We start from the raw sequence: 25823 nt of genomic DNA, 5'->3' as shown, positions 1-25823 counted from the left end.
GGACGCCCCCATGAGGAAGTTTGGAAATCTGCCCAGAGACAGAGAAAGCGAAGGTGTGTGGTGAGGTAAATCTAATCCGACCAATCAGAACGGATGATGTCTTCTGATGAGATCTGTTAAGTATTTAAAGCTGCTGTGAGGACATGCAGGCTACACTTGCTTTTGTGGCTCTAATCCCAAACCTTAGTTCTTGACTTCGGTACAGAAAATAAGTTTTTAATGTGTTCCTACTCGCCTTTGTGATTATTGGCTAACTAATTCACACCAGGTGAAATGAGCCATCCAAGCTGAGCCAACCCAAGGGCAATAATGATGATCCCTCAGAAAAAAAATAAGAGGATTGGAGATTATTTTGCAATATTTTAACTAAAACTGCCGAATGAGAATTTGTGTAATGGGAGCAATGGTCTTAGGTGCAAAGAAGCACTTTCTGATAACATTAAAACACTATTGTAGGGGTATGAAAATTTAGCTACAAAACTCCGAATCATCAGTAGGCACAATTACAAATATAAAGAAAACTCTGCTTTTTGTTAGAAATGACGTCCTCATTTGATGACAATTCAGCCCAAAATTTATGTCGCTAAGTGAGAAATTTCTTAAGTGAGTTTTGCCCCATTTTGCAACTTTTCTTGTCACATTTGTTAAGTGAATCACTGCAGTTGTTAAATGAGCAACATGGTTGTTAAGTGAATCTGGTTTTCCCGTTGACTTTGCTTGCCAGAAGATTGTAAAACATGATCCCGGGACACTGCAACTATCATAAATGTGAGTCAGTTGTCAAGTATCTGAATGTGAATCACATGACCATGAGGATGTGCAACGGCCATAAGCGTGAAAAATGGTCATAAGTCACTTTTTTCAGTGCTGTTGTAACTTTGAACAGTCACTAAGTGAACTGTTGTTAGTGGAGGACTACCTGTATTGGAAACAGGACACAAGCTATATTAATTTTCACCTAAAAATATAGTATTATTTACTGTATGAAGTAAATTTGGTAAAGGTTTTCCATATTGAGTACATTTGTATTATCTTTGTGTACCTTTCTTCATTTGTGAGTTTGTGGGGATTTTTTAGAAATATTTTTATTTTTTAGAAAAAGTAAAAATTTCATATTGTTTTAAAAAAACACCCCTACCCAAGTTTGTCATTTAGGTGATCCACATTTGATAGTTCTGTATAAAGCTTTGCTTCTTTGAATTTTATTTCAAAAATGAAAGAATTGCTAAATGGTTTCCATTTTGTGGCATCTGTAAACTTGTACCAAATATGTAGAAACTGGAATACTTTTTTAGGGCTCAGGCTTAGGAATATTTTCTTCTCTTCTCTCAAAAGATTTAACTTGGCTCTTCCATTCCTTTTCTATTTTTTTGGTAATCAATAAGTTATTTTAAAAAATGAAACTTAGATCGAATTGTAATACAAATGTTATGTGTTGCTATTTGTTGCAATGCTTAACCATATTATACAACTACTAATTATACAGTAGTTGTGAAAAAAATATATCCTCATTCAAAATAGGAAAGCAAACTCTGTAATGAGCTGAAATTCTTTTGGAAATAAAGATCAACTCTTCCATGGCATAGAAATTATAATTTTGTAATTTTATTGTTTCTAAATTAATTCTGTAATTTTAAACAATACTTATTCAACTGGCAAGTCTGACTCATTTCAGTTTCTAAATCTTTTCCCCCTTTGTGTTGATATCTATATCAATAAGCAATTATTACTGCATATTAATACTGGCTTAGGATATCCTACATCTCCCGCAATAATTTGAGAGCAGACTTTTCAAATAACAAAACTCAATGTTTATAAAGCACTGTGTATTGGAAATGCTTCACACATTTTATCTCATTATCACTGTAAGATTACCAGTACGCTGTAATATCTTATCTTTAATTAGTTTCTACTACATGCAAGGAGCTTTTTTGGATTTAGTATAACCGTATCAGTTGTGTAAAAATGTTGAGTTGTCCAGAAACACAGATTTCACAGGTAAGTCAGATTTCTCTGACATGAAATTTATGGAAATCTAGTCCAAACTATCTAGATAGCACCAGATTTGGGAAAACTAAAAAGTTCAGAAAAAATAACCTTGTTTTAGTGCTCAAGGCATTAATCCCTGTGCTACAATTATTTGTACCGGATGAAAAGGTGGGAAAAGATATATTCAATCATCTCAGCCTCCATCTACGAATTGAAGTGGGAACAGTCAAGATTTACGTTTGGGAATTCAGTGAGATGAGGCTATATGAATTGCCAGCCAGCTTTCATAGCTGAGTGGTAGTAGAATTCTCATATCTAGGTGGAATTTTCTAAGTGAGAATGAGTGGAGTGTTGTTGACTTACAGAATTTAATTATGTACCTTGCTGTACAGTACATGAAGTGGAGACCAATGGGATATTTATGTGTCTATATGTATGTCACAAGCATAATCCACTAGTTAAAAAGTATTATCATCTGAACTCACTTCAAAAACTTGCTTCAATATAATTGAACAAGCAGCAGATAGAGAAACATTGCTTTGTTCCCTTCAGTATAAATCTATGAACCATCCTCTAAGAGGAGCAGTATGAATGTGGTACCAATTTGTGAACAATGCAATTTACACCTATAGAATTCCACTTTGGATCACAGAAACCAGCGATAATAGAATTTTCATCTCTAAAGGCTCAAGACATTGACGAAAAAAAGAACCTATCAAATTCAAACTATGCTAAATCTATAAAAAGAAGGAATAAAACAATGCCTCTAAAGAAGCTGACAATCAGGGACAAGGGTTCTAATGCATTATATGGTTCTGTGGGAACAAGTTACGAATACTTCAAGAGAATGGATCAAACCTGTAAATTATCCTAATCCTAAAAAACAGTATCTAAAATTTATAAGATTGCATTATCTGTCTAGTTCTTATTTCCTCCTGTAATAATATTCAGTTAGTCTGTAGTGTTCCAAATTTAGTTCCTGTGTTTTTTTTAAAGTTCAGTTGAACTTAAAAATGTATGCATCCAAGATATGTATGCATCCAAGTGATACAACTACTATGTCAAATACTACAATGAAGATCACCTACAGATCTCCCTACAATTTCCTAAAAAAATACACTACTGGGATACTATAGTTTACAATTATTTCACTATAGCAACCTAGGGAAGCCTAGGAGTTCCATAAGAAGGGAATAAATCGGTGGACCCATGGAGCATTTAACATATTGTAGAAGAAATAGATAATCTTCCACATTAAGAGGAGAATACACCTAATTCCAAGCTATGTGGCACCAAGCACATGTCTTGCCATAAGAAAATTGGATTTCAAGTTTCATCCTCAGTGGTATTCCAAAAGAAGTCCCTATAAAGTTTTTTTTCTTGCTTTTGCTTGCAATAGGAAATTGGATTCAACTCTTGGACTCAAATAATTTTAAGTAAAATGTTTCCCCTCAGTCAAGAATTAACATACATGCTGAAGGCAAAGTAACATAAAATCATCTTACAAATAAATTGTACTGGTAAAAGAATTTAAATTTCAAATAAACTTAAACTCGGAGAGGTTTAATGAAAAAAATGTGATAGCCATGCTGCTTTGTTCCTGCGCTTGCTCAGATCAATTTCCTGTAGCAAAGTTATCAGGTCCAAGGGAGACATACATGCATCCTGCTTGAAAATTGCTAGTCACCTTCATTTTCTTCAAAAAGAACTGCGAATTACTGTATGCTCTTTTAACAACACTATTTTTTCTCTCTAAAAATAAGTATTATCATACATTCTAATAATAGTTATGTGTAGCCTTATTTTTAAGCAATTTAAAAATTTATTGAAAGTTTTCAGAACAAAAAAAATACAAAAACAAGTCAGAGAAAACAAACCTACATGCTGCTATTTATAAAGAAATTCAGAAACGGTTGCATCAAAACTTTCCTGCAAATTCAAACATAAATATGTGCCTAGGATTTAAAATACTGTCAGCACACATCTTGACATAATCACTGTGAATTTCTTATTTGAAGCTACTAAATGCAGAATGATACAAGAAAAAATTGGTAGCACGACTTTTTTTGCATTCCTATTTTAATTCACTGAACATCCAGGAAGGTATGACTAAGTGATAAGTAAGAATACACTAAGCCAAGATTTTGTTTCCATACAGAAATCTTCCTAAGAAGTCAAGAAAAACAAACCAAAAATGACTGCAATTGCTTTTTAGAAACATCCACTTAAATGATTTTACCTGCAAATAAATTTTACTTAGAATTGGATCGTTCATGCTTGACCAATATAACAGTTATTATATGGAAATATTGCAAAATATTTACTTGCAGAGGGAGGGAGAGAAAAAGAGAGGAGTCCTGTATCAAACAGATACCTTAATGATGAGTTTCCAGTTCAAGAATTGTCCACTCCCCATGTGGGGAAGAACAATCTTCTGAAGAAAAACTTGCCACTGTAAGACTTGCTGAAGAGTCATCCAGTGGAGATATTAATTCAGTCCACTTACTGAAAGTGTCAAACTGTGCTTTACCCTGAGGTTGTGAAGTGTCTCGCGCCAGAAATAGTGTTTGGTTGATGAGATACTGTGCTAAGTTAAGGTCTTCAGGAACAGAATTTTTGATGTCCAAGTTTGATTCCTGGTCAGATAGCAATTGCCTGAGAAGAGTCCAATCCTGTTCGGCAAACTGTTGATCTTCAAAATCCATATCTAGAAAATTCACTTCAGACTCCATGCTCTGCTCAAAAGCTTCTCCAACATCCATCTCGTATATTGGAGAAAGGGTTTTTGGAAGCCGATGCTCATACATGCAGGTTTGTGTCAATCTGTCACAATCATCTATGTCTCCTGAAATAATTCATAATACTACACATTGTAAAAATTGTACAAGTTTTGACTTTCTTTGTAGCGCTTCTGTACAGGTTACTTAATTCAGTGCAGGAGAACAATTACAATCAAATAAGTAGTAAGAAGAAAATGTAACTGCGTACAAAGTTCACAAAAGATTGTAGCTTTTAAGTTATGTATTTTAAAAAAATTAATGAAACAAAATATGGCTTATACATAAAGTTACCATTGGCAAGTTAACAATATACTGTACCTTCAGAATTAGAAAAAATTCTAATACAGAAAGAGGTAAGTCGTGTAAACCAACATTTAATGCACATGGATTTCTAAACCACTAAAGCTGCAACTTAAAATAGGAAGAACTAGAGTATAAGGAGGAAAGTGGAACAAAAGAAGAAAAGGAAAGAGAAGGAAGACATGTTCACTGAGAACAATGACTTCAGCCAAGTCATCTTCAAAGGTGACAAAAACAAATATTTTCCCTGCTCCCATAAGCTTATACTTAAAGAAGTATACTGTACATGCAAAGGATAGCTGCAAGCAAGAACAAGCAAGCAAACAAAAAGAAGAGTTACAACTTGATCAATTATATCATTCAGAACACAAATTGTTTTAAATGTTTTGATACACGGAAAAAAAAATATTCAGGTGCACTTTATGTATTGGGATATTGAGCTGAATTCCTGTTTTAAGAAACATAAAACTAGACAAGAAGTAACTATATGAAGCAAGCATACATTTAGATGTATTTGTTGGTTTCTAAAGCATAATCTTTCTCTTTCTTAAAAAATGTTCTCCCAGCTAGCATAATTTAAGAATATCCTGAAAGTATTTCAGGTTGCAGACTAGCTTCCTCTGAAGTCAATGTTAACGCCCCACTGATTACAACAGTACAAGACTAATCCCCAACTTTGTGCAAAACAGAAACTGTAGTAATCAATATATCTATTCAGTTTAACAATCCGAAACACTTTAAATTAACAAATTTATTGCACATCCCACTTTAATAGATTATATATATATATATGTATGTATGTATATTTATGAATCATATAGTTTTTCAAACAAATGGATATATGAGCTGCTAATGTCCTTCTGGGAAAAAAATAAGCTCAAGATAGAACTGCAGCCTCCTCTTTACTTTATCCAAGATAACATTACCAACTACCCACAGGAACTGCAAGCTACAACATATTCTTGACTATTCAGAATATGAATTTTATAGGAAGTCTGCATAAAATTCCCGAGGGATTTACTAGAATTTAAACTCAGTCCCAGCTCTAACTCTAATATTCCATTAATACTTAATATTTCAAGGAATTTAACAATCTTTTTTTATTTCTGTACATTACCTGCAAGTAAAGCAGTGTCAGTGTATTCAGGGGACGCTGACTCTTTCATGTTACCTTCCTGAGCCAGGAAGTGACTCTTATAAGGATCTACAGGTTTTGTAGAGCTGTTCTTCTGCAAGTCAGTATTATCACGTTGATGAAGATCCAAGTGACAAGGTCTTCCTTGAGTTTTTGTGTCATTGTCTAAAAGTTTATTGCACTGAAAGCCATTACTTCCTTCACACTTGACTTCTGCAGAAAGTTGGCTGTCCCCTATTTTCTCAGCTCTCTCCAAGCATGTTTGCTCTGTAACTGAAGTAACTGAAGTATCTTTTACGGTTTGATCACTGTCGTGAGGGTCTATAGAGGGCTTTTCATTTTTGTGCATCTTTTCTTTGTCCCCTCCCTTACAATCCAGGAATTCATCCTCAATCTCCAGTGAATATCTTGAATAAAATGTTTTGTTGAGAGGCTCGTGGGAAATGCCATCAAACACATCGGAAGGTGTTGCAGCATCCAGAGTACACTGCAGAGGAGTATGAACCTCTACACCATCATCAGATCCCAGTTCTTCACATTCATCCACCGACAGTAACACGGAACGCTTAAAATTTTTAGTGGCAGAGAATTCTTGACTTTCAATATCATTTTCCGTTGCATCATCAAATGCTAGGTTCACTATCCCATGGAACTGCTGAACAGGAACCTCTGGTGGAGGCATTTTGTCAACGGCGTTTTCATTTTCAGACTTTTCCTCCTCTGTCTCATCCGCCGAAGAAGAGACCTGATCAGCTTCTTGAGGAAATTGTGTGGCGGCAAAATTAGTATTACCACCACTGGATCCACTTTGTCTTTCTCCACTCTGACGCAACCATGTTGTTTCAGGCTTTTTTCTAGGGATTTCCTCATCGCTCGTTGATATCACCCGGAAGTGTTCAGAGTTTTCTTTTTTCATTTTTACTTCTATTCTTAGACTTGTATCATACATTTTTAGTTCTTCAGGTGTACTTGTATCACTACTGCTTCTGCCAAGGAAATCATGGCATAGCATAGTACTGCATTTTGAAATTCCCCTTTCATTTGATCCCTCATCATCCTGAGACCCTCCTGCATCATAGTCTTCTGATCTGGGCTTGATATCATCCGATGACGTTGTTGCACTGCCAGTATCTGACTCAGGGCTTTCTTTTGGATCAAGCGCACTGGAACTTATATTCCACTGATCGGTAAATGGCGCTTCTGAATTTTCATGACTTTCTGGAGTTTCCGTAGTGTCCGTATCTTTAGACGAGGCTTTTTCTGCCACTTGCTCTACGTAAGATTTTGAAGCAGGCTCTGATTCCACCGTCGCCAACTGTGAGTCAGTCAAGGCAGACTTATCAGACAGTTCATCAGCACTTTCAGAATCTATCACAAAGGTTTTAAAAGCAGAGGATTTTTTATCTTCCTGTTCAGAGTTTGAACCATCAGATAGCCTGTGTGATGAGCCATTCACATGGCTAATATCCTTTTCGGCTTCCAAGGTATCAAAGTAGACAATTGATTTTTCTTGTACCAAATGGCTCTCATTTTTTGTTAAAGTTTCTAAGAAATTCTGGCAAGCAACAGATTCTGGAAGTGTTTTGCATTTTTCCATTTCATTTAAAGTCAAGTGTGTAGCATTTTGGTTAATATTTCCACATACAATACTCTCATGACATTGAACAGGATGCAATTCAAAGGTACATTGCTCCATCTTTTTATTTATGGGAGATTTAGCATCCTCATTTTTATGAATTTGTTTGGCTGCCTCATCGTGCTTCACTGACATGTTCCACTCTGAAACACAAGAAAGCCCCAAATCTCTCTTGCAAGCCACTTCTTCAAAGGGAATATTTTCCCCCAAAGTAGGTATATTCTGCCTTTGTAATTCAGGTAAAGATGTTCCACTGTCATTTTTGTCCTCTGGATTGAATTTGTGATTTCCACATGCTTGATCTTCCAAAGTAGGGTGATCAAGTTTAAGATCTGAATTCTTTTGCTCTTCCCCAAGTACGTTCTTTGGAAGTGATGATTCGCTTCTGTGAGGCTTCTGGCCTGATGGAAGTTTTAGAACAGTTTTCTGTTTTGGTTCCTTATTGTTTGTCATTTCACTTTTCTTTGAATGAGTTTGGGTTTTGGTTGTTATTATTTTTGCAGTAGCTTTAACTGAGGTTGCTTGTGAAGATTTAGCTTTTTTCTTCAGTGAAGTTAGTGTCATATCTTGTGTCATACCATTCTCTTCATTCTGTTTTGGAGAAAGAGCAGCCTTAAGTGGATTTGACAAATCTCCCTGTAGACCTAAAAAGGCAACATATTAGACTTATGTTACATTACATTCAGAAAGTTTCTTATAAAGACAACCCATATATCAAAAGAACCAATAAATTATCAGTGGGCGAAAACAGTAATATTTTATATTCCCTCTCCAAGAAGGGGGGAAAGAGACAAAGACCAGAAAAAAAGGATGTTCAAACAGACAAAGCAAATCAATATTTCATATTCAAAAGAATTAGCAGGCACTGGACCAAAATATAGGTATAATTAATAATTATCTTTTTGAGCAATATACACTATGCTTTATGAATCCTAATATAAAGATTCCAGTTGAAAAGCCACCAGGGCTAAAAGCTATTTTTTCAATAGTTTCTTTATATCAATGTGTTTGTAAGAATAGAAAACAGACAGAGGGATCGATATGAGAAGGTAAAGTATATGTCACATGATGTCTATACCAATGGGAACTCCTGGTCTAAATCATCTCAAACCACGAGATGACTGACAATGGCATTTTAGGGACAAAGGAGAGTAGACAAAGGCAAAGGAGAGTGTATTTAAGACAACAGGATATTGGGAGCAAGCTCTTTGGGGATCCAAGAGAGAAAAAAATTGGAATTTGCTTTGGCCCAGCATTTTTGATTTGATTCCCAAATTTTTACATGAATAGGTTTTTTGTTAAAAGTTGCTCTTATTTATTGGTTTCATCACCTCCTATGTGATGAAATATACATTCTTACAAACCTGAGATAATATTACAACTGTATCTGTAATTATTATGCTTTGCTGCATAGAATGCAGTTGTCATGGAATCACAATGCTAATTTTTAAAGAATATCCATTGTGCCACATAGCCACAATCTCCCCAATTATTAATAGGTACCAATGCAATGGCTGCTACCTTGGAACGCATCCCCTTGGTTCTTAACTAAGAACTTTATACTCACAAAATATACATTCAGTTGTTAGACCATTGTGAACAAAAATTCCAAAATAGAAAACATAGTCAAATCATAGTCAACTTAAATTTACCTTGGCTTTTTGTAGCATTAGCAATATTCTTTGTCTTCTGCTGAGGCACTGAACTGCCAGCTTCATTTCCCCTTTTCTTCACAACTGTTTGTTGTATATGTTCATTGTTGCTTTTCCCAGTACATTTCTTTGTAATACTGAAATTATCAGATACTTTGTTTTATTTGCAAGTTTAAAGACCTGAATAAAGCTGTAGCCTTCCAATTATGGTCAAACTTTAGTCCCTAACCAAATGGCTGACTAAATTTTGAAAGAGCTCAGCAATCTTTAGATTTTTAAATGATAAATAAGAAAGGAGTGCATAAATCTGCATTTAAAGAGAGGCTCCATGTAGCCATTGATTTTGTGCTCTAACTATATATAAAGAGAGTTATCTTTTTTTTAGTTAAAACATGACTGAAACACATGGAATCAAACACATGTTTCTACTAGGTAAACTTGATTTATTTTCACTAGGGATTTAAAATCCTAGCACATGAAAAACAAATAATGTTCTTTTTAACGCACCTGTTTGTTGGACTATTAGCCTCAAGGTCATTAACATGTTTTTTGGAAAGTGCTCCATTAGTCATCTTCGTTCCAGATTTTATTTTTAAAGCTGTATAATAAAATAATAAAAAACAGAATTCAGAAAGCAATGAGCATTTGTTAAAAGTGTATATATTTTAACGAGTGTGTGTGTGTATGCAAAAGAGTTTGTATGTGTACATTCTGATTCATTTAATAAATCGATATAGCCATCCACGTCAAGATATGGAACTCTGGAGGACCATATAAATCTTGTATAAACATGTACGAGCAAGCTTTAACCCTTTTCCTATTCATGTTACAAACACTGATCATCCAAAAATCCTTCGAGCATTGAAATTATTCCTATTCAATAATATCTAGTAATGATTAAGATTTAAAAAAACCTCTTATTCATTTGATTGATATACCAAGAAAAAAGTATTCACCGGCAAAGGCCGGGCTTTTTTTTTGAGCCCGAAAAGGCTAGGCGCTTTCGGGGCACCCCCCGCATCTTTGGGCGGGGGCGTGATGGCTGGATGTGACCGGCAGTGGGGCAACGAGAGGCACCCAAGCACCAACCGGTGTGCCACAAGTACTTACCGAGAGCCCCCCCCCCACCCCCCATTTCGGTTTAATAGGCCTTGGGGGAGGCCCGGGGAATTTCTCCAGCCTATAAAACAGCTGGCTTCCATGGGAGGCCCTGGAACGGGTATCTCTAATCAAAAGTATGTTCATGTAGCTTTCAGTATGTTTGAAAGAGATTTTCTAAGAGCCCATCCATGTTTTCTATTGCCATTTTTCTTTTATATTTGTGAATTAAACATAAAAAACAATTGCAATAATTAAAACTTCTTTATAGAGTAATAAAAAAAGAAAATATTTTAAGATAATTTTCAGCTCTGCAGCAAATTAAGAGGGACTCTCTGATTACAGTATTACCTGACTGCTTTTTGCTCTCATCTGCTTTTTCCTCTTTGGGGTCATCTTTTTCAATGGACATCCGCAGATCTGGACTTGAATTGGTTGATTTGCTTACAGTATCTGTGCTCATGAGAGGAGATTCCTTTCCAACTGCCTTCTTCACAGGTTTTGCTTTAATTTGTACATTTGAGATTCCTGCAAATACTTTGGGGCGGGCACCTGTTGTTTTACCTTCTTGGTTTTTTGACGTTTTGCTGCTTCCTGCATTTTTGTGCCCGCTAGAAGGTAATGGCCGGTCAGAATCTTGTTTGGCCAACAATGTTTCATTCTTAGCATTTCCATTATTTTCAACTTTGGGCTTTATAACAGCTCTAGCCTTGGGTGAAGGCATTTTCTCTCCTATTTTGGATTCCTTCATCAGCTTACAAACTGCTTTTTTACTGTCTTTCCCCTTTAAATCATCATGCTTTGAAGCTTTATTATTGCTATTTCGATTGGTAGCTGAGGTGTGTCCGGATGCTCCTAATGTATCAGATTTCATTTTATCCTTATTAGCAGAAGGATCACCGCAAGAGTTTTCCTTTTTACTTGCTTCCCAAGCAGTCTGTTTTAGAGCACAAGTACCATCAAAGCATCGGTTTAACTGAAGGAGAGGGCAGGAGAAAAATATAATAAATGATCAAGTGTGGAAGGATCATTGTTATTTGCCATTAAAAAAAATCATTTATACATTATAGCAGGAATCATAATCATAGTATATTTTAAATTTTTGAAACATTATGTATTGCTTTAATATGCAATGAATTTTGTTGCAAAAATTTACAATATGTAATACTGTATATTATTATAACATATAAAAGTTCATTCAGCCCAATTTTAAAATAAACTTTGACTACAAGAATACAACTAGTTAGTCTTTCCATTAGAGTTCTCAGTAGAGAACAGGTTCATAAACAGAAAGTAAATCCATATCAAGAATTTTGTCTTTAAATCTGGAGTATGTTTTCAATGTTGAAACACATTTTTCTTCTTCTGTCTATGTTCAAAAGGAAGAACATGAGGTCCTTTGGATGCTGCTGAATTATAGATTCCAGCAGTTCCAGTTATCCTGTCTAATGATTAAATATTCTGTGAGACGCTGTTCAACCACATTTGGAAGACAAAAATTCACCATCCCTGCTAGAAGAAACTATAAAATAACTATCTCAATACCTGTGCTTTGCTATGAAACTATATGGTTGGGCTTAGTTTTTGGAGAGGAAAATAAAGGGGAAAAATTGTGCCTCTGCCTACCAGCATTCGGTATTCATCTGGCTAGTGTCCTGTCAGTGTGTGAAAGTTGAGGGCTGTTTGGAAACTGAAACAAGTATTTGCTATGTGAGCAAGGAGACAGCAAGGAGCCTGGGCATGGCTTAGCTCAACTGTTCTGTACTAAAGCTGGTTGCTGCTGTGAACTTAAAACTGAAACTCCTCTCCTCTGCTTGTGTTTTGCATTTGGAATAGATTTCTTTTCCGGTGGGGAGGGGGAGTAGAACTCCTTAGCATCAGAGCGTTTTAATAATAATAATATACGGAATACTAATGCTCTGATGGTCATTTTGAAAAATCCTTTCTTAGTGAGCACCTAGAAGCCAAGAGGAACATTTGTGCCAAATTTCAAATTTGTAGGCTTTACGGTTGTGGGGATTTTGTGATGATGTATGAGTGGTATTTCACTTTTATATATGTAGATTCCATATGTAAAATGCAAAAGACCACTGAAGGTAAACTAGTGCACTATCAAGATGAATGTTTTTGAAAGGAACAGGTGGAATTCCCCCACCTCAAAATAAAGCCCAAGCTTCAGGTCACCCTCATTTACCAAATATTTCTGTTCTAATGGTTAAATGATTATCAAACGTAATCAAACACACAGCTGAATATATTTTCCCCTCTCTCCTCATCCATATATTGAGTTAGATTCCCTTGGAAGAATATATCTCAAAAGATGGATGATATCACAAGTAAGTAATGGCATGAATGAAGGGAATAAGCTCCATTTGCTAGCTAGCATACCATTTGCTCTGCAACTGAGAAAGTAGGTTTTTACACAGCAGTAGCTTAGAGATGAAGGAAAAGAGATGCAATAAATTACTACTCTCTGAGGTTCTGAGGTTGAATCTCAGCATGTTGTAAGGAAACATTTCTCTGTACAGGGAAGTCAATAAATGTGCTTGTTAAAGTTATACAATAATTATACGAGCTTCAAAGCCATGTTCAACTCCCCAAATAATCACATATCATATTTGAAAAACGTATACAAATACTTATGTACAGAAATGTAAAATGTGAGGGTGGTTTTTTTTACCTGAGAACTACTGAATATGGGCTTTTTGGTAGGTCTTCTGTCATCTCCTTTGTCAACAGCAGCTGTATAAGAAAAGGACATCTTTTTTTTAGGATATATTTAAAGAAAAGTGATGGAGGAAAACAAAGTTTTAAGAATATTATTCTTCAGCAGAACCATTAGGTAGGCAGCCCTGAATGACACATACACTTTTTAAAGTGCAAATTAATATGAAACAAGTCATTCTAAACCTGTAGATTACAACAATAAGAATAATAAACACCACCAAAAGATAACAACTGCCTATGCTAGGATCTTGGGAAGGATTTAACAGGTGGATAAAAATGCCAGATCCAATCTAAACATCTGGCCGGTTGTATGACAAACAATAATGGATAATTATATTATTTTATAATCATTTTGAAATAGTTGATAAGAAAGAAAGAAAACCCTAGTTAGTGGGCATTAAAGTACCTGGAGACAGCAGAATAGAAGAGAAAGAACTGGAGAAAATCACAAAATAGAAAAATAATTACAAAGTAGAAGTAGAATGACTAGCAAAATAAAACAAGAGTTATCAATAGTAATAGGTGCCTTGGGTGCAATTCCAAAACATCTGGAACACCACTTGAACACCATCAACATTGACAAAATCATCATCAGTCAATTGCAAAAGGCAGCACAACTTATATCCTGCAACAATACTTCTAAAACCATCAAATAAATTCTGCCTATCCCAAATTTTTGGGAAGGACTGAATAGGTAGATAAAAATGCCAATCTAAACATCTGGCTTTTTGTGCAACCAACCATAATAATAATCATTTTGATTTTTACATCTTTAAATAACATACATCCCCACTCTTTCCACATACAAACTTTATTGCATGTTGCCAACTTATCTCATGTTATTAATTTAAAACAGAAAGCTTTCCTCTTGCATTGATACAGCAATATTCAATAAAATTATCTATGCTTTTAAGCATAACTGAAAATGAAATACTTTTGGTAAGCAAGGCCAGTCTTCAAACAGTCAGTATAATATATGAAATTTTCAAATGGAAATTGATTGAAACTCTGAGAAGGCACCCAAAATCAGAACTGATCAGAACTGACAGCTTCTTGGATGAGAAGCAAAATGTTTTCTTCTTCCTCAAAGAAGAAGTCCAGTTGCCTTTTCAAAAGAAAAAAGAAAAAAAAGCAAGCACCTTTAAGACAACCATGACCGGGATGACTGAGAATCTCCACAGATATTACACAAATTAAATTTCTGCAATGCTACAGCTTTCATAACTTATATTAGAAAAATGAAGACTGAGGAATATACTTTATATATAACATCCTTTGCCAAAATCCAATTTTTATCTATCCCAAAGAATTCTACAAAGCATATAGTTCTACCAATCTATTTATTACTGCCTGCAACTATTACTTATATATCTTATGAATATAAAACCTGTAAGAGTCAGCTGCATTCCCACCCTGCAGCGAACCTCTGGTTTCCTAAGGGAAGGCATGAGGCTGAAAATGGCACCTGGGTGGCTTTTTTATTTTCTTAAGGGAATAAGAGTGTATGTTATATATGCTGCATAAAATATAAATTAAAAAAAACATGTTCCAGTGGGAACCAATACCAGGCACCGAGTAGTGTTGGAGGCAGCATTTAAGCTTCCTAGTCTAATCTATTTTTAATATACGGCATTGAAAAGGAATCTGAAGTAATCCCTAAATGATATATTTTTAAATTGCATGCTTCTTTAAAAGTTTATGTAGCCATTCAAATAGCTCACATAGAAAAATAGCTTCTGCTCTGATTGTACAAAACAGGCATGCGATTACACAAAATGGAATATTTTTTTAATATTTAATATTTTTTATCTCTGGATATTGTAACCAACCTGCAGTAATTAACGCTATAAATCAACTGGATAGTTATCACAGCTGCAATGTAGGTTTCCCAAATTTATCACAATATACTCTAATTATTCATATCAGGGGAAAATAGGAATTATGGTCAAAATTTATGCATGGGTTTATATGCATATATTATAAAACATTATTTAGAATGACATCATCTAACAACCCAATAAAATTACATTTTTGGACATGACTGATCTGATTTTGATTTCCAGAAAAAAAAAAGCTTAATACACAAAGCTTGTAAATACACTTTACAAGGCAGGATATTGTGATAAGAATCACAAAAAACCGATTCATTTATATTATATTGCCATTTTACCTTTTGCAACTGAAATTCTTTACAGGAAGCTATAATCCTGAGCATGTATCTGCTTCGCCATACTAAAGAAATTATGTGACAACAGCAAAAATATTCAGGGATGCCCTGAAGCCATTTTCAATTATTTCATCTGCAAGATTTTATTCTACACATTTGAAAACAAAGGATGGGAGGGGGGGGGGGGGTAGGAGAGAGAAGGGGAAGGAGAGCAGACCAAGACTTCTTTTGTTTAGCTTCAAATTGTGCTGCTTAAATGTTTAAAAGCCACTCTGCAGCTTCTTTGATGAATCTTCTGCAGCAGTCAGACAGAATCATAGCATCATATTAATCACGAATTCAAAGGACCCTTCATTTTCAACACAAATGAGATTGGCTGCTAAGCAAGACCTGGAACACACGCTAAACCCTTGCCCACTCCAACCATGAAATAAATGTATAAAATTCTATAATTCCTATGTGCTTAACCATACTAAAGAATTACTAAACACAAAGAAAAAGACATCCTACCTATTTAAAAGGCGTCCATATAGCTGCATAATAATGTTCCTTCACAATAGGAAGGTGCAATCAGCTTGGCTTCCATACTTGAAGCTGTCTGTTTATTTTTCACAATCCTTACATAATAATCAGGAAGCAGAAGGCTCATCAACATGTCCTTCCAGCTAACGTTAATCACCATCTCCCACGACTTCTCTATAATAATGGCTCAGCTGTCATGCAAAGCACTCAGCCCCAGCTATAGCTTGCCTACCTGCTTGTATTCGCTCCTGATCAGCTGCCTTCAGCAGTTTCCAGCCCTCTGTATGTCGAACGGCAAAAAATGACTGGAGCAGAAAGATCCACAGTTTATCACGCAGAGCCTGGATCCTACACAGAAACCCCTATGCTCAAATAAGAAGGGCAAAAAAATCAGCAGCTGGAAAAAACCTTATTGTCATAGCAACCAGTCATTACTCCCTATAGAAGGCACTTGTGCCTTCAACTGAACTAGCTTAGATATTAATTGCTTAGCAATTGCTTAGATATTACGATTGCTGAACAGATGTCGAGCTTTGCAGAGGCCAATTGTCCTGCATCATAATTTTGCTCTACTTGAAGCCAAGCCACTCCCACAGATGCTGTAGCTCAAAAAATATCAAACCTACCTACTTCTCTCTCCCCACACTTCCAATTTTACACGTAAATCTCTTTATAGCTTTCTACCCTTGGCTTTGTCACTACAAGGTCAAATCCTCTAGGGCCCAATAAAGCATCTGGTTAAATTTTCATTCCTGCTAAATACAACAGAAGAACTCTGCAACAGTATGGAGCAAGTATGTATGTATGTATATATGTGTGTGTGTGTATGTATGTATATATATATATATGTATGTATGTATGCATGTATATGTATGTATGTATATACATATACATATACATATACATATACATATACATATACATATACATATATATATATATATATATATACACACACACACACACACACAAATTATTATTATAACTATTTTAAAATATGCCACCTGTCTAGTGGGCGTCCAGTCTTGAAAAAGACTCAAACTGCAAAAATATGATAATTTCATAAAGGCAATAAAGTTTGGTAAAAATATATTTTTCCGTAGAAAGCCTCTAAGAATCTTTGTTTCCACTGCTAAAAATAATTATCACAAATATTCAGTTTCCAGAATATAAAACCTAGAGAATGAGCAATTCGCTAAATAATAATTCTTTATTTTTTATATTGCTGATTGCTCTTCAGGGATAAAAGCAGTGCCATCAATAGAATATAATTTAATAGAAAGAAAGGCTCCCACTGGCCTGATCAATGCCTTATTTAATCTGCTATTGTCTATTTGGACTGTGAGTCTCAATTCTAATTTTATAGCATATCCATTGAGTTATTGATGGATCAAATCTTTTGCCTTCCACATTTTGAAGCTGCATAGCATAGAGCCTTTTGTACACGTACATTTAAAGAGATTACAGCAAAAGGGGAGGCAGGATGAAAACATCAATTTCTCTGATTTAGACAGAATTAATCCCATTTTATATAAAAAAAAGCACATGAAGACAGATGTATAAGCAAGCCTGCTTAAATCCGAATGCAAGTACTAATGATTTCAGCTATCTTCAGGAATATATTTAGGATCATGAGTTTAAGCAGCAAAAGAGGCTCTTCTATCCTACAAATTCCAATTGTTAGGGACAGCCAGATGATTTTTCATTGTATTTGGTAATTAAAATTGGGTTTGGAAGCACATCAGTATTAGTTTCAACTTTTAATGCTTCTAAGAATTTGAGCTCATCAGTTTCCTTTTAAACATCCCACCCTTATTCTTTTCAATGTGATAGCTCTTCCAAAAGGGTCAGGCTAAAGAGAAATCATAGCATTGTGAAGATGAAGCACGGAGAAACAAAGAGTGAAGAAGGAGAATTAAGGAAAGAGCAACAAATGAGGAGAACTGAAGAACTACAGAGAAGAATGGGTGGACAGCACAATCTGGAACAGGGGTGTCCAACTCAATCCAGCCTGCAGGATGCTTAGATCTGGCCCATGGGGCCGCCCTGGAAACAGTGAAGGCCCACCCCATGGTGCCTCTGCCAGTGAAAACAGAGCTCGGGAGGGCCACACACAGCCCCCCTGAGCTCTGTTTTTGCTAGCAGAGAGTTGTAGGAGGCTGGTGCAGCTGAAAACGGAGCTCAGTAGTCTGTTTTCACTGGCAAAGCGCTCGGGCTGCCACAGGCGCCCCCAATACGAATGATATCAACCTGGCCACACCTACCCTGGCCATGCCCCCCCTGCCCCCCCTCTTATCCCTCTCATACCCTCTTATCCCTGTCAGTTCTACTAATCCTGAAGTTGTTCTTTCCATTGATGGCCATCCACCAAAACTACTCATTGACACTGGAGCCGCATGCTCCACTTTACGAGCCGTGGACTTTCCTCACGTGCAACCATCCCAGGTCATTAATCTCTCTCTCTCTCTCTCTCTCTCTCTCTCTCTCTCTCTCCGGGGGGCTTCTCTACAATGACTCCATGCCTTTGATACGCATGTTTATCTGCAAGGTCTTTCATTGCAAACTTTCAATATAACTTTTATCCTTAACGTTCTATAGAGTTACGATGGTATTTGAATTTAATATTATTTAATTAATTGTTTTAACTGCTAGCATTTTAGAGCTGTATCATGATTATTTTATATCACCTATTCATACTGTAGATCACCCTGGTACAATTTCTGCCCTTAAAGTTTGGCTTGAAAGGTTCTAATAAAAAAAAAAACCCAACTGAAATCATGTTTCTGTTAATTTTTAAAACCTACCATCTCATTCACATTTGAAGAACTTAGCAAAGCATCCACTGCTATAAGAAGGCAACAGCTATTTTCAGTAGTAATCTCTTTTTTGACTGCTTCAAGCACTTGATCAAGGAGATCAGGTTTGCTGCTCATGGCCTGAGCCTGGAAAATATGATCAGAAAAACCAGATCAGCTGAAACTAAAACCGAACAATGCAAATTGGTGGAAGAATCTAAAAAGAGGACACGTGTGGGACATGTGCCTGTCTTTATGTTCATGGATCCTTTGTATGCTAGTTCTTCACACAAACACTAATATGTTAGAATACACGGGCCAGGCTTAATCTATATACTTGTATCTTACTTTGGCAAACTCTCCTTGATTATTTCCATTTTCTTTTTATTTATTGATTTGTTAAGTTTGTTTGACGCCCATCTCACCATAAGACGTCTCTGGGAGGGTTACAACTTTAAAATGAAACCATAAATATATGAATAAATATATAAAATCACATTAAAATTACAATAGGATACAAGTTATTATTCCATTGTTGTGTTAATCCGATGACGGATGACTAATAAAACGCTCTTAGGAACATGTATTCGGAATTAATTACACCAAACTAAAAAAGAGTTATTCTCAGATAAGTGAATACAGAATGCAGCCTAAATATTGTATCCCCGGGTTAGTCTGGCAGAAGTAATACACACTTTTTGCTTTCTTCCTATCTATTGCCACATAAAAAAATAAGTAGAATCTCATATTGAAAAAAATCAAACAACTGTTCTACTTAACATGATATTATTTACTGCAACTGCTAATACTGTAACTCTTGAAGCAGCCTTCCCCAATGATGCCCTTATGGCCATTATGGGAATTACTGTTCCACAGTTCTGGAAGGCATCAGATTAGGGAAGATTTCTCTGGAGAGTAATTGCTATGTTTTAAGCTAGCAGGCTTCCCGGGGCAACTTGTTGGCAATAAACAATGTGCCGTAAAAAAAAAATGGGAAAGTGCAATTGTCTCATAGTATATTCTTATCAAAGTTACAAAAACCTGGAAAAGTACAATTTTTACCAACATACCTATATCAATATAACAATGTGTCCACATTTCTTTTTAGGGCATCATTACGTGGAATATTTGCCCTAATTGGGAAAGTGTACCAGTCAAACATGAACAGGCAAGATGTGGTCCATGGCAATGTTTTTCAATCTTTGCTACTTTAAGATGTGTGGACTTCAACTCCCAGAATTCCCCCACTATTCCTTGTAATGCTACTATAATTTTTTGGTGTATTTTACCTGCAAGAGAGCTATAAAGCTTTGACTCTGTATTATTTCTGGAAAATTGGACACCATAAATGCCATACACTCTTCCTGCAGTCTAAATGCCAATGTTCGAGCTGTTTCAGTCCACTTCACTTGGGGAAGACTATTAAGTAGCCTGTTGGTCTCCATCAAAAGATGAGCTGCATTCTGTGCGCTCTTAAAAGAAAAAAAAATACACATATTCTGAGCAAAAATTTGACACAATTCTGTATGTACACATAGCATTAGCAAATTAATTCTTTTCACTTTAATTATAGGTAAATGTAATTCACACATGCCAATAGGAAGGAAAGCATTTGTGAGAATACATGGAAAGCTTAGAAAATGATTTAACAATCAGCAAGAAGTCAGGGATATGCAACAAACATTAGATTGTATAGTCTAATGAGGTTTATGACTCTGAAAATTAGTGTATCAAATCCAGAATAATTCTGTTTGACAGGGAAAACAGACTGAACAATTGAAAAAAAGATAAGACAAGATAGTGGGTACTGTGTGGATTTTTCTAAGGGATGTTTATCCAAAGAAGTGAAAAACGCAGTGTGCAGGTATGTGTTTCTGCTCACTTTTGATTTTACAGAAGTGGAAAATATCTGTATGAATGAGACTGATATACTGAAGAAGGATGCCTGCTAAAACAAGAGAGAGAAAGATAGAAAGTGTAAAAATGAGTATGGAATGAATGTAGACTGAATGGAAGAATAAGTGGCCAGTATAAAAATGTGGGTTGGGGTGTTTGGTTATTTACTTTAGACAAAATGAACGATGATAAATTGGAAACAAATAAAAGGAAAGACGAATGAAAAAGTTGAGAAGAAAGAAAAGACTAACAAAAATCAAAAAATGGATGGAGTGGTTGAGAGAGGTGGGAAATTTAAAGAACAAAATAAAATATAAATTGGTGTACGGAATTTTGGAAACAAGGATAATCTGGAAGATAGAAAGGAAGGAAGAAGTATAGTGGATGGAATTAGTGTAATGCAAATTTTTATTTATTGATTTTATTTATATCCCACCTTTATTGTTTTAACAAGTAACTCCAGGCGGCGAACATATCCAATACCTTCCTCCTCCTATTTTCCCCACAACAACAGCCCTGTGAGGTAAGTTGGGCTGAGAAAGATGGACCAGCCCAAAGTCATCCAGCTGGCTTTATGGTTAAGGTGGCACTAGAACTCATGGCGGGTCAGCTTTCTAGCCTGGTGCCTTAACCACTAGACTAGACTGAATCTATTTAGATTTTCTTTCCTTTTCTAGAATCATTTGTATTATTTCCTCATTTTCTTGGCAGCCTCTTTGACATGTTGCATCCTAGTCCACTAGGATGTAGAAATAACCAAAATGTTTCCAGTCATTACACGTAGTCCTCAACTTCTCACCATTCGTTTAGTGATCATTCAAAATTACAAACAGCACTGAAAAAAGTGACCAATGACCATTTTTCAGACTTACAACCGTTGTAGCATCCCCATGGTTCCATGATTAAAATTTGGGATGCTTGGCTACTGGCCTTTATTTACGATGGTTGCAGTGTCCTGAGGTCATGTGATTGCTTTTTGCAACCCTCTGACAAGCAATGTCAATGGGGAAGCCAGATTTACTTAACAACCCTGTTACTAACTTAACAACTGCAGTGCTTCACTTAACAATTGTGGTAAGAAAGGTTGCAAAATGGGGAAAAGCTCAAACTGTGGTTGTATGTCAAGCAATACCTGTAAAAAAAGCAATGGATCAAGGGATTAAGAGAAATTTTATTTACAGATATGGACCACTCTACGTGTACATGGAGTATATTGTGAAATTTGGCAGGTTCAAAAAGCAAGTGTGCCCGTAGGGGAAGAGAATCTTGTTTCTCCAATGCGTTTCAGCAAGTACAACAGAACGGTAAAATTTGAAATAGTGAATGAAACTGATTTGTTCACCAGATTTCAGTTTTGAGAGAGCAGTCAATTTGAAGTAGAAAGGAAATGTATGTAATCAAAATAAATCAAATTATTCCCTAAATCCAGTCCAGTTTCCCAAGAAACAAAATAATAATGTCAATGAATAAGAATAACTCAAAACCGACACAAACTTACCAAAGAATCAATCAATGTAGTAAGGCAATTATTTTGAAGCTCAGAAGATAAATTAGCAAAGTTCTTTTCTGACCAACATCTTGCAAAGTTTTGTACCAGCCACCTGGTTAAAGGAAATGTCTTATTGAAATAAACCCATCAAACAGATTTAATAAGAAATGCATCTCTGTTGGCATAAGCAATCAATAGCAAGGTGTGTGTACATATTGCATCAAAATACAAGTAGCTTTCAAAAATTGTAACCCTATCCTGTTAAGATGACTTTAAGATTAAGCTGTGAAAATGGAAATCCGTCAAATATCTTATCTCACTTACTTCATGCATGCCTCATAAAGGTGCTCTGCTCTTGTTGAATGGGCTATAGCCAGACACTCTAAAACAGGTTGGTGCTTCCCGGGCACAGGCTACAATTGTTAGAATATAAGTGAAATTATTATCATTTAATATTGGCAACAATTCACAAACTAAAATTCCCAATAGAAAATTCATTGTTGTTGAAAGTATTCCTTTGTTAGATTTTTTTTTTATCCCTTGCCTTTATTACTTTAAAAGTAACTCAAGGCGGTGAAGATGTCTAATACATCTGCCTCCTATTTCCCCACAACAACAACTCTATGAGGTGGGTTGGGCTGAGTGAGAGAGAGAGAAACTAACCCAAAGGTCACCCACCCAACTTCCATGCCTACAGAGGGACTAGAACCCACAAATGCCTTGACCACTACACTAAGCTGACTCTCATGTTTCATTCATGTCTAGATTCCCATGGAGTCAACGTTATATGCAATTCTTTTTGCAGCCTTATCTGCAGCTTCACCTAAAGCAATTATTATCAAACTTCCCACTTTCCACATACATTTATTTAAGTATATACCCTGCAAGGTATCTCTCACAAACCCCCTCTGTGTACTGTAGAAGATTCTAATGCGGTTCAGAGAGCCCTGGTTTCACAACCACTAGTTTGAAGTTGGACAAATGACACTTACGACCAGTGGTGTTTAAGCAGACTAAGCACGTGTTTAGGGCACAAGGCCCAAAGGGGGCACCACAAAGTTGAGAATATGGCTTCGTTTGTACAGTATGTACGAAGCGGGGGGGTGGGGGTCACAAGATTTGTCAGTGCTCAGGGCACCAGTGAGCCTTAATCCACCACTGCTTACAACTGTTCCTTAAAATCCGAGCTGTCTTAGCAGACCTACGGCTATACAATTGCAATCTGAGTGCTTGGTACTCAGCTTGAACTTATGATGGCTGTAGCATCCTAAACTCATTTGCGACTTTCCCTGCTGGCTTCCCACAAGCAAAGTCAATGGAGAATCCAGACGGAAGGATCGCAAGTCGCTCCAGTCAGGCACTTGCAAACTCCCTCCCACAGCAGCAGCCACCACGCCCCAGCCCCTACCATGCTTGCACTGTACTAACCACCCATGTACCATCCCATTTGGCAGCGGCCGCCCCTAACTCTTCTTCACGCCACATTCCCAAAATGTTACACACTATAACGTAACTTAACATTTGGATGAAAAATTCTTTGCAATGACCATTTATTTAAAACAGTTTATCTCCTTATTCAATATGCTTAAAGCAATTCTAATTCAGATAATGAAATGTTTCTGTTTTATTCCCATCAGTAAAATATTTGATTTACCTCTTATCAACACAGTATCGAGATAAACAGATAAATTAAACAGATAAATTAAATACCTTTTGAAAGAAGTTGCAGTAGTCTCTTTTCAGAATGTATACAGCTATTTCTCTTAAACCATCTAATCCATACATATCTGCAATGCTTAGTATACATCTAAAGTAAAAGCAATAATGAAAATTAACCATTAAATCTTCATAACATAGTAACTGGAAGCCCATAATGGAATTGTTCCAGAATAGTTTACATCTAGGCAAGGATAATATGGTAATACTTCCAGGCAAGCATAATTCATTCTCATTTTTGAAAGCCCGGTAAAGTAATATTTGTAAGAGAAGTTCTATTTTAACAAACTATAAAAATAATTTTTGCAATTAATAATTCAAATTAATAATTCATGTTGCAAACATGAAGTGACAAGTCTTGAGACCTTACATACAAAAGCAATTGTGCTGCGGTATGCATGGAAACGTAACTAAAAATTCACACCATATTTATTCATCTATAGTTTTGTATTTTAAAAGTTTTAAAAACTAATCCAGAGTGCTTCTCATTTTTTTATTTCACGCTGGATGCCATTCTGCAGAAGCCAGTTTGAATTACTTGAACAAGGTTGCTAATATACCTTGCTTTTGGAAATAAAATTAAACAATGTTAGGAAGTTAAAAATCCTTGCTATATTGGTAAAGATTATAAAGATTATAAACTATTAAATCATAGTGTCTTTAATAAACCATATAAAAGAAAGAAAGCCAGAATTCAGAAGGAAGTTATTGATTCCCAGGCAGATGAAAACAATTCAGTTTCAGCATCCTATTTCTCACAATCACATAACATTTGGCTAAGGCATGTCTACAAGAAGAACATGATGGCAATAAGTGCCCTCCCCCAAGCAACCAGTATTTAAAAATGCAATAAAATTACACAGATTTTTCTGTTTTCAATTTGAACCTTATTTTTCATATTTATTGAAGTATTATGTTCTAGTTTTCTGATGACTACAAATAGACTGGACTAGTTTATCCCTAACATACAGGTTGTCTTCAACTTATAATAGTTCGCTTAGTGACAGTTCAAAGTTACGACACTGAAAAAAGTGACTCGTGACCATTCGTCACACACCGATGACCTTTGCAGCATCCCCATGGTCACATGACTTACATTTGGATGCTTGACAACTGGCTCACATTTACGATAGTGGCAGTGTCCTGCAGTCATGTGATCCCCTTTTGCGACCTTCTGACAAGCAAAGTCAATGGGGAAACCAGATTCACTTAACAACCGTGTTACTAAGTTAAGAACTGCAGTGATTCACTTAACAAATGTGGCAAGAAAGGGCGTAAAATGGGGCAAAATTCACTTAACAAGCTTCTCATTTAGCAACATACATTTGTGCCATAAGTAGAGGACTACCTGAATTTAGAGCTTATCTTCTCATAGGTCTAGTTAAAATCTAGTTAAAATCCTCTCTGGCCTGGTGTAGTCCTCATCTTTCTTCTATTTAATCACCTTTTTTATTGAAACAATCACTTTATCCCAGAGTAGAAAATTTAATGCTTCCACATGATCTGAGTATACTTCCTACAATTGTTTGTTACTGACTAAAATGGCTGGTGCTAATAGGATTTGAAATATAAAATCTTTGAAGAATACCAGGTTGCTTAGCCTATTTAGTCCTTCCTACTTCCAAAGCAAGACTTCAATATTTCAGAGTAAGGTTAAGCACTGGGATTTATTATAAAATACAGTTCCTTAATTAGATTGAAGCTGGTTACAGCAAAGTCTGGTTAAGAGAGACAGCAGTCAGCTTAGTTATTTAATTGTAGTTTATCACTGATATTAGATTTCACACAGATAAAAATTAGGGAAAATTCGCCCTTGAGATGGGATATCAGAGAGTTTACGAAGGAATCATACAATCATATATTCTGCTTAAAGTCCCTTAACTATAGTAGCTAGGATCTGGAAGTAAGGGTTCCGCAAATT

General features: G+C 35.8%; 1 protein-coding gene across 2 annotated transcripts in view; it reads right to left on the bottom strand.

Moving 5' to 3' along the window:
* Nucleotides 1-3798: 3798 nt before the first annotated feature.
* The window catches only part of BTBD8 (BTB domain containing 8), a 39897-nt gene continuing 17872 nt past the window's right edge, over nucleotides 3799-25823 (bottom strand). The window contains exons 7-18 of one of the 2 annotated variants that reach the window (XM_026674105.2): nucleotides 23897-23993; nucleotides 22511-22599; nucleotides 22196-22298; nucleotides 20091-20273; nucleotides 18811-18948; nucleotides 16239-16368; nucleotides 13271-13332; nucleotides 10942-11566; nucleotides 10000-10090; nucleotides 9493-9629; nucleotides 6187-8484; nucleotides 3799-4834 (exon numbers count right to left, since the gene is read on the bottom strand). In XM_026674105.2, the coding sequence (XP_026529890.2) occupies nucleotides 4365-4834; nucleotides 6187-8484; nucleotides 9493-9629; nucleotides 10000-10090; nucleotides 10942-11566; nucleotides 13271-13332; nucleotides 16239-16368; nucleotides 18811-18948; nucleotides 20091-20273; nucleotides 22196-22298; nucleotides 22511-22599; nucleotides 23897-23993 (4423 nt within the window). In that variant the 3' untranslated portion in view covers nucleotides 3799-4364. Of the gene's footprint in view, nucleotides 4835-5211; nucleotides 5369-6186; nucleotides 8485-9492; nucleotides 9630-9999; nucleotides 10091-10941; nucleotides 11567-13270; nucleotides 13333-16238; nucleotides 16369-18810; nucleotides 18949-20090; nucleotides 20274-22195; nucleotides 22299-22510; nucleotides 22600-23896; nucleotides 23994-25823 lie in introns of those variants that run through there. The other variant, XM_087960609.1, reaches the window with a different exon arrangement.

This window comes from Notechis scutatus, chromosome 3 (genome assembly GCF_049901735.1).
Source record: "Notechis scutatus isolate UNSWTSFEM ecotype Mainland chromosome 3, rNotScu1.2, whole genome shotgun sequence".
Taxonomy (NCBI): Eukaryota; Metazoa; Chordata; class Lepidosauria; order Squamata; family Elapidae; genus Notechis; species Notechis scutatus.
The sequence above is the reverse complement of the archived record's forward strand: the minus strand, read 5'-3'. Positions and strand labels throughout refer to the sequence as shown.